The sequence below is a fragment of the Bos indicus x Bos taurus genome, chromosome 9 (genome assembly GCF_003369695.1).
Source record: "Bos indicus x Bos taurus breed Angus x Brahman F1 hybrid chromosome 9, Bos_hybrid_MaternalHap_v2.0, whole genome shotgun sequence".
In the NCBI taxonomy this organism is placed as follows: Eukaryota; Metazoa; Chordata; class Mammalia; order Artiodactyla; family Bovidae; genus Bos; species Bos indicus x Bos taurus.
In genome coordinates, this window is record NC_040084.1 from 29,862,496 (window position 1) to 29,880,784 (window position 18,289).

Consider the following 18,289-nt stretch of genomic DNA (forward strand, 5'->3'; position numbering starts at 1 on the left):
GGTTAGAGTACTTTTATATGGATATGTTCCCACTCTGAAACCTTTCTTTAATTTGATGTTACTTATGATACATTATGGAGAAGGAAGTGGCAACCCACTCCAGTACTATTGCCTGGAAAATCCCATGGACAGAGGAGCCTGGTAGGCTACAGTCTATGGGGTTGCAAACAGTCGGACACGACTAAGCAACTTCACTTTCACTTTATGATACATTATAGCTTCTTTAGCTCTTTTTCTCTCACGCATAATAGCTAATCATCATGTAGAATCATCAGGATAGAGGCAGAGCTTGGTTATAATGCTGACCAAAGAGACTGGCCAAATGCCAAATGATTCCATGATTCCCACATTTGCCATGTTTGGAGTTTTGGGTAACCATCAGCTACAGCATTGACCCTCTTTAATCACAAAGTGCTTCAAGTCCTCCAGACAAGTGAGGACCAGAGTAAAGATGAAAATTAAATAATTCTTTTGATCATTTTTGATGATACTCTTTAATTACAAATGTTAAATCCTGCTAGATTATTCCAGAGTTACTATCGAAATGTTTAACTTGGTACTGGCTTGTTAAAAGGTAAATATTTAGGGGAGCAAGATATAAGGTATATATGAGAAAAAAGAAATGTTTGATACCACAAATCGACAAACAGAACCCAATAACAAAACTGGTCTAAATGTGTGTAAGGAAAAGAAGAAAAGGAATTTGTGAAACTGGGGAAGAAATATGATTGAAAGTTCTAAACTGAAAGAAATAACTTTAATCACATTATAATTGCTTGTACCTGTCATTTTTTATTTAAAAATTATAAATCATAAATAAAAATTATATGATATAATATTTCAAGTATACAGAAATAATGTAACAGGCAAATCTATTATAGTTTTATATTTACTTTGAATTACAGATGATACGATGCTGGATATAGTTACATTTAACTTCCAAATTACTTCAGTCACTGAAGTTTGAAACTCATAAAGTTAAAGTGGTTCCCCCCAAATATTTTTAAATTACCTGCCCAAGAAAAGGCAGTCATTGACAACCTTGGCCAACATATGGAAAATTGTTTCAGAGTAAACATTTTCTTTAACTAGCTCTTTGGTTGTGTCTATCTTTGACTATAGTGAGTAGTTTGAATGATTAGAAACTAATATGCTAGTAAATTATAAATGTCGATTTAATTCCAGTTGCTCTGAGTTGAGAAAAACTTGAATACGAGCCACAGTCACATCAAAAGCAATGTCCGATTTATACCCTAGGACTCTGGGTGGAGTTGAGGCTTCAAGTAATGTTTTAAAGAATCTCAACCTTTTACTCTTTACCCTCCAGAGTTCTTTTAATTAACCTCAATTTAAGCTTTTTTCTCACAGTTTAAGCTTAGGGTTAGTTTACATTTTTGCAGGGAAGGGTTTCTAAATTAGTTAACTGTATTCAAAATTAATAAATATACCTGAATATATGAAATGAAGAACTCTGACCCATTCTGTTCAAAGCAGAAGGCAGTCTTAGATTTCTCTCGATTTACTTTCAAAATAAAATAACCCTCATGGTTTCTGCTTTCATAGCAACTAAAATCTCTATTACTGTCTATACTAATTCTGATGAACAGTTTTGTAAAAAGCAACTGGCTAAGAGATTCCAGCACAAATGTTCCCCCTCCCCGCACAGGCTGTGTTTCATTCCATATCTCATAGGGACAGATGGCTCGTTGTATTAAATAAGACTTGAGCCCAGGGTTTGCTTTCTAAAGTGGGTGCCTCTTGAGACAGTTTTTATATTCAACAGGAAAGTGTGTGGGCATTGAAATTACTCTACACGTCACAGCCCAAATAAGCATTTGGTCGTTGGAGAGAAACATCCGGAGACCAGAAGAAATCATCTGACTTAAAATTTCAACACTTTTGAAGACCAGGAAACAAACGCAAACTTTTTCCTCCAAGTTTGCTTTCTTCTTTACGTGATATTCTTCTTACTCTCTTCTTGAAGCAAAGTTCCACGTCTGTTCTTGAGATCTGAAAATTGCCAGCTGCAAATTCTGACCTGCCAAGGGCTCAGCTATATTTGCCCAACTGAGAAAAGGTAAAAACAGAATCTTGGAGCCAGTAAAGATTATAAACATGTTTCTGCACTGTTGGTGCACTGTTTATAAAAATAACTCACTTGAAGACTTTAATAAGCCCCCAAACTTCATTATTTTTCTCTCCCTCCAAGTACAAAGCACAGATGTCTTGGCATGTTGGAATTTGAAGTTTGGAATTTTTAGGAGAGGCAGTGTGTGGGCAGGGAACTAACAATCTGGGCAGGTAGAGCTTCAACAAGTCTCTTAAAATAAGGTGAAAGAACAATCCGTGGCCTAGAAGCTTCCTGAAGACACACAGGAGCTAGGGTGCGAATGTACTGAACCAAAAAAGGGCACTGAACTTCGATATTCAAAGACTTTAGACAATCCTACCACTTTAAAAAATAAGCAGCACAAATTTGTGTATGAAATTCTGAAGTAAAACAGTGGTAATATAAAATACATGACTATCTAACAAGACTAGAAAATTTCATGTAACAATAGAGGCTTTGCTTAACATAAGAGTTTTTTCTATGTTTACAGAGTAAGACATACTATTATAAGACTATTAAAAGGACCCTGAAATTTCTCTTTCCTGTTTTTATAACATGACCATCCTCTCCCCCATTTTGACCCAATATTTTTTTTTCTTCTAGCAGACTTTAGACTGTACTGCCCAATTTGATAGCCATTAGCCAGATCAGCTATTTAAAATTAAAATAATCCTTTTCCTCAGACTCACTAGCTATTCGAGTGCTTCAGTAGCCACATGTGGCTAGTGGCTACCATAGAGCACAAAATAGAACATTTCCACATAGAAAGTTCTGCTATTCTTAGAAGATTTGAAATTTTCCAACTTTGTAAACATGGAATTTTATGCCAAAAGTGAGTATCTAGAAAATATTCGTAGAATGAAATTTCAGCTTTTTCATAATTTTAAAACAGCTCAATTTTTGTTGTGGAAAATAAGTCACCAATTAAGATATGTAAAACAGCATTTACATTGAAAGGATTTATATTGTAAGTTTCACAGGGCATGGAACTATGGGGTCATTCTAATAATCTCCACTACTTAACAAAGTATCTGATATATGGTTGATGTCTGAAACTTTAACAGTGCTTTCCAGTGGAATTAGAACTTCCATGATGTCTGTGTTGGAGAATGAGGAGAGGTGAGATTTGATTTTCCATTTCATATACTTTTGCAGTTTAAAACTGTGTATTTATAATATGCCTGGATTTTTTTTAAAATAGTGACAAGCTTTAAGATTTGGGGAAAGTTTAAAATGGACTATTTTTTAAAAGCATAACTTGCCCTCTCACTTCCACACACATGCATCAGAAATCTACACTCAGTAGTCTATGTGTCCATTTTTCTCTCTCTCTCTCTCTATATATATATATATACATACCCTATAAGCCATTTGTATTTGAATACACACACACATTCAAATACACCATGTTTGTCTCTTTTCCACAGTAAATGCAGACACATACACGCACAGAGAAAATTTGCCTCTCCCTTCAGAGTCTCAGCCAGCTGAATGTTAACACTTGAAGAAACGTTGATGCTACCAATTATATTGACTCTGAGACTGATTAGATAATCCTTTGACTTTAGGCACATCTAGCCACCAAATTTAACCAGGTTATTTCTAAACTAGTAATATTTTTATGCTCAGAAATCTACTAGTTTGCTTTGCAGTGAGTATTCACGTAAACAATTTTAGAAAGAAGCTTTTGGGACTTCCCTGGTGGTCCAGTGGTTAAGACTATACTTCCATGGTAGGGGACACAGGTTCAATAACTGTCAGGGAACTAAGATCACACATGCTGTGTGGTGTGGCCAAAAAATAAAAATAACTTTCTTGAAATGTGACTTAAAAGTGCTAACACATTTTATATTTTAAATTACAGCAATACTTTCAGTTGCCTGGAATTGATCTTGTACCTCTGAATGGTTTAATTTTCCTTGGGTGTTAAGAATTTTTAAAATCAATTTTTCTGTGTTTTCACAATGTTTTGGGATAATAGAATCTGTTTCACTCTTTTGTCACAGAGCATAACCATACTCAAACCAACCCTGCTCTAATTCTTTTTTACCTGTAAGACCCTATAGTTTTAAAATTTCAGCACCCTCTTTCTAGTCTTACTTCTGTCATATATAGACCTACTGAATTACTCACTATTATCTTATTTTAAATACATCTCATTAATTTTGGGGGGCTTCCCTGATAGCTCAGTGAAGAATCTGCCTGCAATGCAGGAGACCCTGGTTCAATTCCTGGGTTGGGAAGATCTGCTGGAGACAGGATAGACTACCCACTCCAGTATTCCTGGGGTATCCCTTGTGGCTCAGCTGGTAAAGAATCTGCCTGCAATGAGGGAGACCTGGGTTCAATCCCTGGGTTGGAAAGATCCCCATGGAGAAGGGAAAGGCTACCCACTCCAGTATTCTGGCCTAGAGAATTCCATGGACTATATAGCCCATGGGTCACAAAGAGTCAGACATGACTTTCACTTTCATTAATTTTATATTCGAAATTCTTCATTCTTATCCATTATCTTCTCTGTTGAATAAATACTCAAAAATGTTAATCAATGTTGCACTGAATCTAGTTAACAATAAAAACTATTCTTTTAAAGGGGCTTCCCTGGTGGCTTACACAAGAAGATTCTGGAATCTTGTGAATCTTTTTTGTCCAACTCCTCATAATCCATGGAACTGTCTTTGATAATTGTGAATAGATGCAATAGAAGTTTTAAAAATCACACGGGCTATAAAGGCTATCTTTATACTAAATTAAAACTTTATTGAATAAAGAACACTCTCCAGAACACATGATCGATGGACTAGGTCTACATTACATGCAATGAAGCTGAACATGGCAGCAGTTTAACATGGAATGTCAAACAAATTAGTATTTCTCATTGTACAAAACTCTTTATGTAGCTGACATGCAACAAGAAAAGTATGATATTTTGTATTTTCACTAATCATCTGTGATGAATTTTTAAACAGCATTTGAAGAAACTGGTAGATTTCTTTAGGATAAATTTCAAATAAATTAGTTACATGTGCACTACTGAAACCTCTTTCAACCTCTCTTGCATTCCAGATAAAATCTTAGTGCAAACATCAAAGTTGCTGGTTACTCCAAAAGACTGTCAAACTCAAAATAGAATACAAATTCTGAATGAATGTGTATTAAGTAGGACAAAACCAAGAATACCAGTTACTGCAAAATTCATTTAGGCACACTTCAGAGTCCACTCTAAGCATTTCTTCTAAGTCTCTCACATTAATTACTAAAGCCTGTTTACAGTACTAAAATTCTATCATTCAAGCATCAATGATTATATTTCAGAAAAAGAAAATCATTCCTTTCAGCAATAGCATTACTGCTATATTCTAAAAAAAAAAAAAAAAAAAAGAAAGAAAAGAGAAAAAGAATCTAAATTAAAAAAAACCCAGTATCCTTAATAGGATACATGGAGAAAAAATATCTTAGGGAAAAAAAATGTGCTTTATTTGCACAGCAGGAATTATATAATGTAAACACCATATTGGCCCACACCATAAAATCCATGAGAAAGGTTCAAATTTGAACACCATGTGTGCATTATTTTCAAATCTGTGTTTGTGAGTTTATACTGCATCTACTTGTACCAATACATGACAAATAAAACACTCTTCCACACACATTCACAGACAAGTGACTGTTAAATATTGAGCATGGCTTGCTTCCCTGACTCTAACTCAAAAAATGTTAAGTGATATCCCAACTGTCTTTAAAATGTTTATAGAAATCATTAAACGAATATGAATAGTAGTTGAGGAATGATGCAAAGTGATGGTAATACTATATGCAAGTGAATGTAAAAAAAGAATGTAAAGATAACTGGCTGAGATTTGCAAATGCATGGAAAGTCTTCTTTTGTGGGCCTTGTCTGAACTCTTAACTGATACCACGAATAAAAAAATCTAGTAGCGAAGTTCATTGACACCTGGAGGGTCAGGCCTACAAAGCTTACCTTCAAAGTGCAAATTTTAACAATGGAATGTTTTTAGCAGGGACATAAAGACAATCCTCTGTCTTTTTCTTGATAAAGATAAGTAAAATGTTCAGAAAGGATTTTCTCCTGGTCAAACTTATTTCAGTTTCTTGGTAGAACAAAAAAATATTTAACCAAAAATATCACTGACTCTTTCACATACACAGAACTATTCTTAGGGGTGTGTGGGAAAGAAAAAGCCCTTACCTATGGATCACCTAATGCAACTTTTACTTAGAACTTAAGCTGTTTGAATCACCTACATTAAATACCAACATGTACCTCCCTCATCCCCTCCCTCTCCACTCGCCTATCCCTAACACCCCCAATGAACCAGGTATTCTAATGTCTTTGTGTTTTCTAAGCCTCATGGCAAGGCTGTTGAGTACCACCTCCAATGAAACAAAATGAACACCTAAGGTGCATTTTTTATAGCACCTGTTTCTTCTCCACAACTGAGTGGGATCTCAACTGGACCTAGATCTCTAGGTCATCAGGCCGGGGTCGGCTGCTGGCGCGACTGCTGGCTCTGCTGGAAGGCCGCTGGTCCACAATGGCGAGAGGCTGTAGTTCGTGGCCAGCATCAAGCTTTTTAGAATTCTGGTGGTCGTCTGGGAAATCAAAAGGCTGTGCGTGGGAGTTAGAGATGGTGCTGCCTGCCTGCCCCATTCGATTTTGTTCTGCGCTGTAATTGGCCCAGTTTTGCTCACTTGCTTGTTTGTTGTAATTGCGGCAGGAAGAATTGTTTCTGTCTCCGGTGACCAGCTTGTACCCGGGAGGAGACATGGGCGAGAGAGGAGCGGTTGGGGAGGAGCAGCCATTGAAATAAGCATATTTTGGAGATCCACAGTCTTTGGAGGGGCTCAGTGGGCCAGTGGTAGTGTGGTAAGGATCGCTCTTTCCCTTCACACGATCCTTAACACCCTTGAAGAAGACATAGAAGAGTTCGATGATGTTCAAGGCAAGAGACACCAATGACACGACAAGCATGAAGATGATGAAGATGGTTTTCTCCGTGGGCCGAGAAAGGAAACAGTCCACCTGATGTGGGCAGGGATCTCTTTTGCAAGTGTAAACGGCACTCAAGCTGAACCCATAGATGTACCACTGGATCAGCAAGAAGGCCACCTCGAAGACAGACTTGAAGAGGATACTGATGATGTAGGTTCTCAGCAAGCCCCCTCGCATCTTCACCTTGCCGTGCTCTTCAATGCCATACTTGAACTTCTTAATTTCAATCTGCTTCAAGTGCATGTCCACGTTGGCACCATCAGTTTGGGCAACAACTTTGAGTTCCTCCTCCTTCTTGTTCAGCTTCTCTTCCTTTCGCATCACGTAGAACACATGAGCCAGGTACAGGAGTGTGGGAACAGACACAAATATGATCTGCAGGACCCAGAAGCGCACATGAGAGATTGGGAAGGATTTGTCATAGCAGACATTTTCACAACCAGGTTGTTGAGTGTTACAACGAAAGGCAGACTGCTCATCACCCCAGGCTGACTCAACCGCTGTCCCCAGTAGCAGGATTCGGAAAATGAAAAGGACTGACAGCCACACCTTCCCTCCAGCCGTGGAGTAGGCTTGAACCTTGTCAAGGAGTTTGCCTAAGGCACTCCAGTCACCCATGTTGCCTGGGTACTGCCTGAAAAGAAAGCAAAAGACAACTAAATAATCACAGATCCAAATTATTAGCTTAATATGCAGTTTCTTTCAGCCAACAGTCAAAATATTACAAAATATTTCCTTCCAAAAACAAAAAAAAACAGCCCACAAGTGCAAATGATTCCATTTTCCCCTGAAAAGAGGTCTCAGATTTTCTTGATATATGCTAAGTTTTAGAAAGAGCACAGCCTATGTGCCAAGTAAAGTGAGATCTTAACCTTGTGAAGAGGTATTACTTGCTCAGCCACTGTCTCACCCTGTCGCTTGAGAAGCTGTCAGTGCTAAATGTCTCTGCTTATTTTATTGTCTGAAAAATGAGGCTCATTCTTGTCTGATAGGCCTGTATCTGCATGCCTACCTAAGCGAAATGCTGATGTGTAGTATTCAAAACCTATGGGTACCTAAGCCTTGAGGTAAAAACTCCCATACCCATGCACATGCACATGATCTGTTTTCAAACCTCAATCCTATTACATATAGCACATTATTCCCAATTGTAAACTGAAATGTTTCTCCTTGGTATTTCAAGTGTCTTTGTGCATACTCTGTACTGTGGTCATTTATACTTCTGTTTTTTCTTAAGCACTGACTTATGTGGTTTGGACGTCTGTCTTCCACCCAGAGGCAAATATGCTGTGCTCAAAGGTACCATCGTGACACGCTGTATCCCTAGATGCAGGAACCTACTTTCAAAAACAAATACTAAATGCACGTAACATTTCAAGTAAGAGTTCAGTTGGCCTCAATGCTAATTATAGCCTGCAAAATAAAAAGTAATCTGTTATCTGTAGTAAAAATGGTTGTTTTTCATCTTTGGATTCCTGTATACTTTCGAGTTCCTTTACTGGATTTTGGACCCTCAGCCCACACACTCTTCTTAACTTCCTATCACTACCTTGATATCTTAAGCCTAGGACTTCCCCATTACTGGGGATGAGAAATAGCCTCAAGTGTATAGAGATGACAGGAATCCCCAAAGTTATTAGTTCAATTTATACTTTTAATTGCCAGTAGTCCATTCAATTGATGAAAACTGAGGTCCTTAAAAGTGTTAAGTGACTCAGTCATATCTGACTCTTTGTGACCCCATGGCCCGTAGCCGGCCAGGCTTCTCTGTCCATGGAATTCTCCAGGAAAGAATACTGGAGTGAATAGCCATTCTCTTTTCCATGGGATTTTCTCAATATAGGGATTGGACCCAGGTCTCCTATACTGCAGGCAGGTTCTTTACCATCTGGGCCGCCAGGGAAGTTTTGAAAATATTCACCTATCAGTAAGGCCAGAAAAAGACTTTCAATCCCAAGACCAAGGCTTTCCAATGCACAACACTCATCTTAAAATTGAAGTTAAGCTGAGTAAAAGTTAGAAATGTTCTCATGCTTTGATATATAAAATCTTATCAGGGGCTGAAATCTGGGAAGAAATGAATAATATTGCATGAGGCAGTCATAGAGAATACAGTCTAATTTTCAGCAGAGAGTTATTGGAGGGTTCATAACAGGATGAAACAGTCAAAAATTAGTTAATAATTAAAAACAAGCAAAGCAAAGACTTCCCAGGCAGGAACTCACTGAATTTTAAAGAGTATAACTAAAAGTAGGATTAAATAGGTTTCTGACAAATAAGTTTGCTGTCTTAATATATAGAAGTTTTTCAGCTGGAATTAAACTATGAGCCTGTTCTCCTTATGTGAAGTAAATGAAATCCAGGGGAATCTTCTTCTCCACTAAGCAATATTACACTTCTGCCTACTCCTTGTACCTCCTGGCTATAGAGGCCAGAAAAAATGAATTGGAAACCCGGCCTGGGATTTCCTGGATGGAACAAAGAGGAGATGGCTGATCCATAAAGTGAAACTGTTATCAGCTATCTAAATTAGCAGTCAGTGTGTATTTTTTGATGACAATCCAGAGACTGGTGCCAGAGACTGACTGGGGAGGTGAGAGGGTATAATGAGTGGAGATGAGCGGGCAGGTTATAGGAATTAACGCCCTTCTGTCAGTGGTCATAAAGAACAGGAGCTTCCCCACTAGGAAGGGCCATTTTAGATGGTAAAGTGCCAGTGAAACTGATGTATGGAATGAGCAGTCAAGCAAGAAAAAAGGCTAGGAGGATTGACAAAGAGTTAAATAGCCAGGGAAAGGCTTGAAGTGAGAGGGAGTAATTTAGCTTTGACAGACAGTTTGATGTGAGAGAATGTCAAAGAAAAAACCTACAATTTAGCAGAAGACACTGCACTGGGAATGAAGAAATACAGTCCATGAGGGTCAAACAAATAGAGCAGAATTTCTGGAGCTCTATCAATAGACAGTTTCGATGTGATGATGTGTAAATTGGCCCTGATTCTGTTTGTAGAGAATTTCACTATTTTGCCAGTGTCATCTGCTTTTGCTCAATACTCCAGTTGTGGGGGGTAGGGAAGATGAGCCACAAAAACAATCAAGTATAAAATGATAAACTACACAATCTCATCACATTCACACGATTGAGCTTAAGGAAAAAAAAAAAGTTTCAGGCACAATGAGATTTTAGTCAATGTTCCATTATTATTTCAAACAAAATATACTGATGTTTGTGACAAATAATTACTAAGTTTCTTTATACTCTATGGAAAATAAAACCTGACTACCATATAGTTCTGAGATTCCACAAAAATAACCTATACTGCCACCAGTGTGTGAACTGGTTACTGGGCAGCTCTCCAGGTAGTAGCAAAGTTGTCTTTTCTTTAAGGAGCCATACAGTTGTCATTTGCATTAATTAATGAAGTTACACTGGTTCATCTGTCGATATGAATTATCCAGTTGGAAAACTTGTATCCTGTAACATGTAGATACCTGTTATTAGCACTATCATAGAGACGGTCAGTGGTTAATGTAATGGCTTATAATGCTTGTGATTTTCAAAGAGAGGTAGCAAAACCTTTTTGGGAGTCATTCACTTTGCTGTGAATTAGAAATTCTACTAACTGTTTGTCCCCTCATCCCCATTATTGGTTTAATTTTTCCAAGTCAGGGTTGAAAAATTAATGCCTTTTTATAAGGAGCAGTCATGATGATGTTTACAGAATCCCCCAGCATTGATTTATAGACTATACACCTCACTCACATTCAACAGTATGAGATAAGTATTCTCTTTGATACTTTAGAAAATCATGGCAGTTGAGCATATATCATGTATACTCATTTCTTCACTGCTATGTTCCCAAGGTGGAAGTTTATATATAGATTAAGGTCTAGGCTAAGGAGCTGTACAAAGTTCTTGTTAGTAGCAAATGCTTGACAGCAGTTGGACCATGTCCTCTCCGTACCATGTTAGATCACATTTTTCATGGCTCTTCATGGCCCTCTAGACTAGAAGCCAAAACCTCAGTCACCCTAAGGGTGACCTGCCCAAGCACCTTCTGGACTCTCTGCAATGTGGGGAGGGTTCAGGGTGAGGAGCAGAACTCTCTGGGCACCTGGGAACAGAGCTTACCTGTTACTGTACAGCCCCTGACCCTCTACCTCCATTGGCTGCTCCCCGCGAACACAAAGACTCAAATACTTTATTCAAAGTGGAAAATAAACCTTCAATTTTAAGTTACTTTTGACTGTCTCCTTTTTCAGAGATATAGTAACATATCACTGTGCCAAAGCTATAATCAAGACACTATGTCATAAATGTCCCAATAATGATTAAGAGAATTAGAATATATTTTACTTTCAATTTTAAAGATTTTTCGTAAGAAGAGATACTATAATCTGTTGAGTGAGTGAAAAAAAAAAAAGGTAAACAGGATTGCTTCCTGACAAAATCATTTAATGGATTTGGAGGTGGGCAGTCGGGGAGGAGGAAGTGCCATGTGTGTTTCTAATATCCTAAGCCAAAAATTATAAGCCTCTTGGGACTTCCCTGGTGCTTCCACTGCAGCAGGGGCCAGGGGTTCCATCCCTGGTTGGGGAACTAGGATCTGGCATGCCGGCTTGCCATGCAGTGTGGACCCCCTCCCCCAAATTATAAACTTCAAAACTGAGCAGTAAATTCTAATGTTTTTCTTTAATTTTTGTAAGACCCCCTCTCCCCTGTGGTGAATGACTTTGAGTGGGCTCAGTTGTGACCATTCCTCTTATAGTTACAACAGCTAGATGTGCTTTGGGTAGTATTCACACCCACATTCAATTAACATAACCCATGTTCAATCTGTCAGCAAATGCTATAGGTTTTGTGTTCCCCCCAAAACAGACTAGGAGTCTCACCACCACCCCAGCTCTTAGCCTGATCTCAGCCATCACCAGGTTACACGTCACCTCTCTTCAGGTTACACATTGACAGCCTGTTACCCTGCTTGCCAATCTACTCCCCTCAAACAATCTGAAAAAAACTAACAAGCTGATCTGCCTTGATCAACTCTGTCCCATCCCCATGGCTGGCTCTGGTCTCATCTCTTCAGCCAGTACTCCAGGCCTGTCACTGGCTACTCCCCCTGTTCTTTTTTTGTTTTTTAATGGTCCATATAATGACATATTATATGTACTTATCTGTTTATTGTTTGTCTGCCTCCATGACAAGGACTTCTATCTGCTTTTCTCAACTAGAATGTGACTTCTATATGGGAGTTTCTTGTGTCCACTGCTGTATCTCCAGTGCTTAAAAGAGTTGAGAGATACCGAGTATCTATTGAGTGAATTGAAAGGGGCCTGTAACAAAAAAGGTACCAGGTTTCACCAGTTTTGTTTGTTTGTTTATTACCTCCTTGGGACTCTCTTAATTATAGTTACCTATCCCAAACTTCTGAAGTTTCAAATTAATTAAAAAGGGACTTACACAGTTAAAAAAAGTATTGTCAATATCTCATATGATAAAAACTATTCAATCTTTCAAGTGATAATTGCTGTAACAGAGAACTGTCTGTTGTAGCAATATATTTTAATGATTCCTGAGCAAGTAGTATGATTAAATTAAGAAAACAGGCTCTTTAACAAAGAATTTGTTAAACAAGGTCTTGAATTTATTAGACAAGGTCATAGTGATTTGGAATTCTTGCAAAATGTATCTGGTATCATAGATATTTATGCAGTTTCACTATTATGCTGTTTTACAGGTTAAGATTTCAAAGAAACAACAAAAAAACTTGGTTTTTTTTTTTGTCCAATTCCGCAGGATTTGAATTCTGACTGGACTACACAATTCAACTGTTGCTGAGAGAGATCCCATGGTATCTTGCAGTGCAAGAAATAACCTGTTAAAACTTGTGTTTATTTCAAGAATGATAAATCTTGGGGTAAGATTGGGGCTCTTAGAAGAGTAACAGCTGGTATCAATCCCAGTTAATGTAACATCTCTACATAGGTTGAGGGTGTGTTAGGCAGTTCAGTGACTTGAATCAGGTACTATGAAAAATATATATTCATCAGATAATAAACAACCTTTGCTTCCTTATATGTGGGTAGTCAGCCTAACTCTGTGGTGTGCTAGTTGCTCAGTCGCGTCTAACTCTTTGCAACCTCATAGACTGTAGCCCTCCAGGCTCCTCTTGTCCATGGAATTCTCCAGGCAAGAATACTGCAGCCTTAGCCACTCCCTTTGCCAGGGAAATCTTTCCAACCCAGGGATCAGACGCGGGTTTCCTGCATTGCAGGCAGATTTTTTTTTACTGTCTGAGCCACCAGGGAAGCCCTGGTGTATCAAACCTATTTCGTGTAAACATCTACTCTATTTAAAATTCTGCCCATGGCTCCATGATTAGCCTTAGATTCTTTTGTAAAGAATGCAATGCTGCTACATTTCTTCTGACGTGTACCTGATGTGTGGCATTGATTTTTTGCGGGTGGGATGGGGAACACACGTGCCTTTTCACCTTGGCTCTCACCTCTTTTCATCACATAGTCAATCTACATCAGCCTCCACAGAACAATGATGTGAGATGGGAGTGGAGGAGTGAGGAACTCCATCCAAAGAGAAGATGACACCTACAAAAATAGATAATCCTCTCCCTAGTCCAACAGCTATCACTCAACTCCCCACTAGCAGAAGTTTCTCATGGTCACTGATGGTGATACAAGAAAGAGCCTAAGTCAGAAGCTGCAGGCTAAAAGCTGTGTTCTTAGATTGCCATTGGATGGAGGCAAAAGCCCTCACAAGTGTATTAAATCTTCTTTCCTTAATGAACACTGAATGAGTAACTCATGAACATGAAGCTCTTAGTAAAAGCTCAATAAAGTTTCATTCCTCTTTAAATGATTTTTAGATATAGATATAGCCCTTTTATTTTCTAACTTTGGTATTCTTTCCTTTAGCAAAATAATACCTAAGAAGTGATTAACATTTTCCTAATGGTAACCAAAAGCTCCTGAAATGAGTACAATAGCAACCTCAAAGAGATTGAAACAAATTTACCCTTTATCAATTATTGAAGAGAAAAGACCATGAAAAAGGTCTGCCTGTATTTGTGTTTCTATTTGGAGACATCTTCTCTAAATCATGGAAAAAGTCATACACTAGAGAATGCATCTGCCTTACAGAAATTGCTAAAAAAAACCCACTATGTATTTTTTATATTACTGTGAATTTTAGACATTCCATAAAACACTTTCTTTTTTTGACGGTGCCACGTGGCATGAGGGATCTTAGTTCCCCCACCAGGGATTGAACTTGCACTCCCTACAGTGGAAGAAAGGCATTTTCACCACTGGACCACCAGGGACGTCCCAAAACACGTCTGTTAAATAAAGTATTTAGACAGCTAGGAAAACTTGGATGCGAAGGTTACTGAAAATTAAGAAACTCTTATGGAAAAATTTATATATATAAAACTTCTATATAAATGGCTCAGCATGGTCTGTGTTTTACCTTTGGCAAAAGACAGTGTGTACATACACAGGCAAATGGGGAACCTAGACAGGCAATGTGGAGACAAAGTAGAGAATTTAGGTGCTTATCTGAAGAGGGGGAGGAGGGAGAACTCCCACTGAACTCCAGGGATTTTTTTGAAATCTGACTTATCTATATTGAATACTGACATTAATGGTAAACACCAGATAATAACTTGTCTCTCCAGAACTGAACTAACGTGTGTAGATACGCTTCAACAATTTCAACAACTGAGAATCTTGAAGGGAAGTCAGAACCGGAAAGGTGGAGTAGGAGGTATTAATCACTGGTGACTTTCCTATCATTCCCTTCCCTCGGGTATCATATATAGAGAGGCGCTGAGGCTCATACCCAGCTGCATCTCTGCACATCACCAGAGAAAGGAAGGAATGCAGTTTATTGTGAGGTTCCCACTCTCCTCTAGGTAGGAATTGAAGACATGTAAGTAACAAAACAACTCTCAATATCTGAAAACACACCCTTTCAGATGCTTGCTTTGACACTGTGTTTCCAGGAAGGGTGAGCAATGTAAGAATTACACTGTAAAGGGCCAGGAATTGAGTGGATAGGGCAGCAGTGATAAACCATAAAAGGTAGTAGAAAAATATGGAACATAGTGGGATCAAAGCCACTGCAGTAGGATCAACGCATTACCACTGCATTTTGCAGGCAAAGGACAGGTGAAAACTGTACTGACTTCGGAAACTAAAAAGCACTCCACGTACACGTTGCCAGGACAGAGGCAATTTCAGGCAACCTGGCCTACATAGAGGAATTAATTACTCTTTTCCATGAAGTGTTTTTTTCCCTGGATTTTTTTCATTCTCTGAGACGGAGTTAATTTAATGAGATCTCTGTATTACTAGAGGCTTTTATTCTCAGCAATTCCTGGACAAGTTAGGCCTTTAAAAATTTTTTTCATCATCTATTCTTCAAAGTGCCCAAGGCATTTTAGACTAACTTCATATGTGTCCAGTTTTCAGAGGGGGAAATTAAGCATCTTTTCATTACCAACTTGGTTTGGGAAGCAAAAGAAATTAAACCCACCTCCAAGTAAAGCCATGTCTGTTTTTCCAACAGTTTATAGCTCTCCTCTTCCCAACCCCACTTTGTACTCCTAGAGAGAAAAATAGGCACGCCCTAGGGTGAGGATGCGGTTGGTTAAGGAGAACTTTTGATAGGCTTTATCAGAGATGCTCTGTAAATATTTGGATGACTAGCGAAAAGGATGGGGTGGGCGAGCCGCTGCTAGGAACCGGGGAAGATCTGAGTTCCCGAATTCTGGAACTGATTTGCCTCCGGACACGTCATTAGCACTTTACTCATCTCATGATGGGGCTTCCTCCGCTCTCCCCACTCCACCCTCATTCTTGAGAAGTTTCGAGAACTTACAGAAGAGTTAGAAGTGCCAGTTAGGTACGGTAGGTAATTCCCAAGGCGCTCAGGTTTCCTTACAGTTTATACAGTAGGATTCAGCAAGTTCCAAAAAAAAAAAAAAAAAAAAAAAACCACTGCGGGAGTGGGTGTTGGAGGGGAAATTAGATTGATACAGTTAATTCAATTAATCATTTGCTCTTCTTTTTACTATTTGGCACACAGTCCATCTCCCCCACCCCCCGTCCCCCGCCCCCTGCCGCTCTCCCCCTCCCGCTTCCTTCCCAGTGGCGGAACTCGGACCTGCTCAGGGTTAGACTAGAGAGGATCGGAAGGACTCCTTTGAGCAAACCTTTGCAAATCGCCAGGGCTCAGACAGCGCAGGAGCCCCGGGCGAGCCGGGCGGATGCTAAGATGGCAGGAGGCACCCCGCTCCCGCCGGGCCCCAGGCCCCCGTCCTCCTTCCGAAAGCTTTCATTTTTCTTTGCTTTTCAACCTTCTCTGGTGCAAATACTTCAAACTGCAGGGTCACACCAAAAATTTAAACTTAATAGTCTGTGGAGTTAGATCAGACAAAACCCCTACCGGACACGAAAACGCAAGGTTGTATTTCTAGCTAACAGAATGTGTGTTACCCATAAGAGCATGTGAGAAATTGAACCCTTTTAAATAACAAATCCGCGTTATCTTTGCCTACTGGCAGCACCCAGCGACTCAAAAAAGTTGCCCCAGAGGTCTGAAGTTTGTTACAGGATCGGACAAGCGGAAGATGGGGTGGCGTGGGGTGGGGGGAGCTCCCTCTAAGGGGCTGTTTTAAGACATTTAGATTCCTATTCTTTCTAGGAGCCCCTGCCTTACGAGACCTTTTGGAAAAACACCCAGGCATACACTCTTTCCGAGACTTCTGTTCTCCCTCTGTTCATGCTTTGTAAGTAACCATCACCCATTCAAGGGATTTCACCTCCTGAATTGCCAGCGTGGTCGAGTCAATGGTGGCTCTCTTGCGAGTCTCAAGATTTTTCCATAGTGCTGCTAACATAAAGTAACCCTTTACTGTGGCTTTAAGAACCTCAATATCACAACTCTGATTTTTATACCTTTTGTTTACTGGGTAAAATTCTAGGAAGGAACCACGTGGAAGTCAAGTAACCGCAAGATCTTAACAAAGCACTTTGTTAGGAAGTTTGCTTTGCAAGGCTATAGAACATCAGTCAAGATTTCCATATGAAAAAGAACAAAGCGTAGAATTCTATAGCAAGCACGTTAAGCAAATTTGCACTTTGATTTTTGTATTGTCAGTCAAACCCCCAACGTAGGCCCCTAACCTCGCCCTCCCCCCCCCCAAAAAGTTACAAAGCACCTAGACTGTTACTGATCACCCCCAAAAGTAAAATTACAGTCTAAAATGGAAAACGAAATATCCAGTAAATTAGTTCTTTATCCTCATCAGAAAGATGTGAATCTTATTTACCTGTTGCATTATTAAAAGAAAAACTTTTCAGCAGTCAAAAAGTAAATACCGTAAGTTTAATTTTAACTTTAAAACTACAGACATCTTCAAGTTCATCATTCCCTTTATTGTGTCATATGAAAGCTACATTTAACATATTTAAAAACTTTAGAAAAGTTTCACTGCTAGAAAAAGACACGGTTAGGTAAAGTTCTTTTAAAAACTTACTCTTTCTCTTAAAAGAAGTGAAGTAGGCAAGCCAAGTGATTGAACTCCTCAGAGGATGAAGAAAGATGAAAAAGCAAGCCCAGGCACTCAGACCTGTCTATTTAAAGTTTAAAAGTCTGCTGCTGTTTGGTACTTTCCTCACTCCTTCCCCCTAATGAAAGAAAAGTGCTGATACCTCGTAAAAGCTTTTTTCTTACTTGGAGCACAGAGCTTTTAAAAGTTTCAAGCCACTGACTCAACAGGGAGGGAGGGGCTAGAAGAAAGGGGAGGAGAAGAGGAAAGGCGGGCAGGGGGGTGGAGAGCGGGCCGGAGAACGTGGACGGGTTGGGGAAAGAAGGAGTAGCCAGGTCCAGACAAAATTGTGCTGTAAATGTGCTGACGAGACGAAGTAGCAGTAGAGACGTGAGTGCCACTGCTTAAGTCACTGCTTACAAATACAATTATGGGTTTCAGTTAGTGCTTTTCTCACCAAAAGTTCGGGGATTAAAAAAAAAAAAAAGTAATGTGTTTTAGAATAATACAACCTTTTCTAAAAGTTTACTTACTGTAATATATATGTGTGCTGTAGTAAGTTAAAGTGGTGGAAAAGAATATAGCCAGCACAGAC

The 18,289-nt window shown here is 39.1% G+C and overlaps 1 protein-coding gene across 1 annotated transcript; it reads right to left on the reverse strand.

Moving 5' to 3' along the window:
• Positions 1-4,845: 4,845 nt before the first annotated feature.
• On the reverse strand, positions 4,846-17,893 carry GJA1 (gap junction protein alpha 1). The gene is made up of 2 exons (XM_027551098.1): positions 17,683-17,893; positions 4,846-7,758 (listed from the first exon to the last, which is right to left on the reverse strand). Exon 2 carries the CDS (start codon positions 7,740-7,742, stop codon positions 6,591-6,593), a length of 1,152 nt encoding a protein of 383 aa, XP_027406899.1. The 5' UTR covers positions 7,743-7,758; positions 17,683-17,893; the 3' UTR covers positions 4,846-6,590.
• Positions 17,894-18,289: the final 396 nt, after the last annotated feature.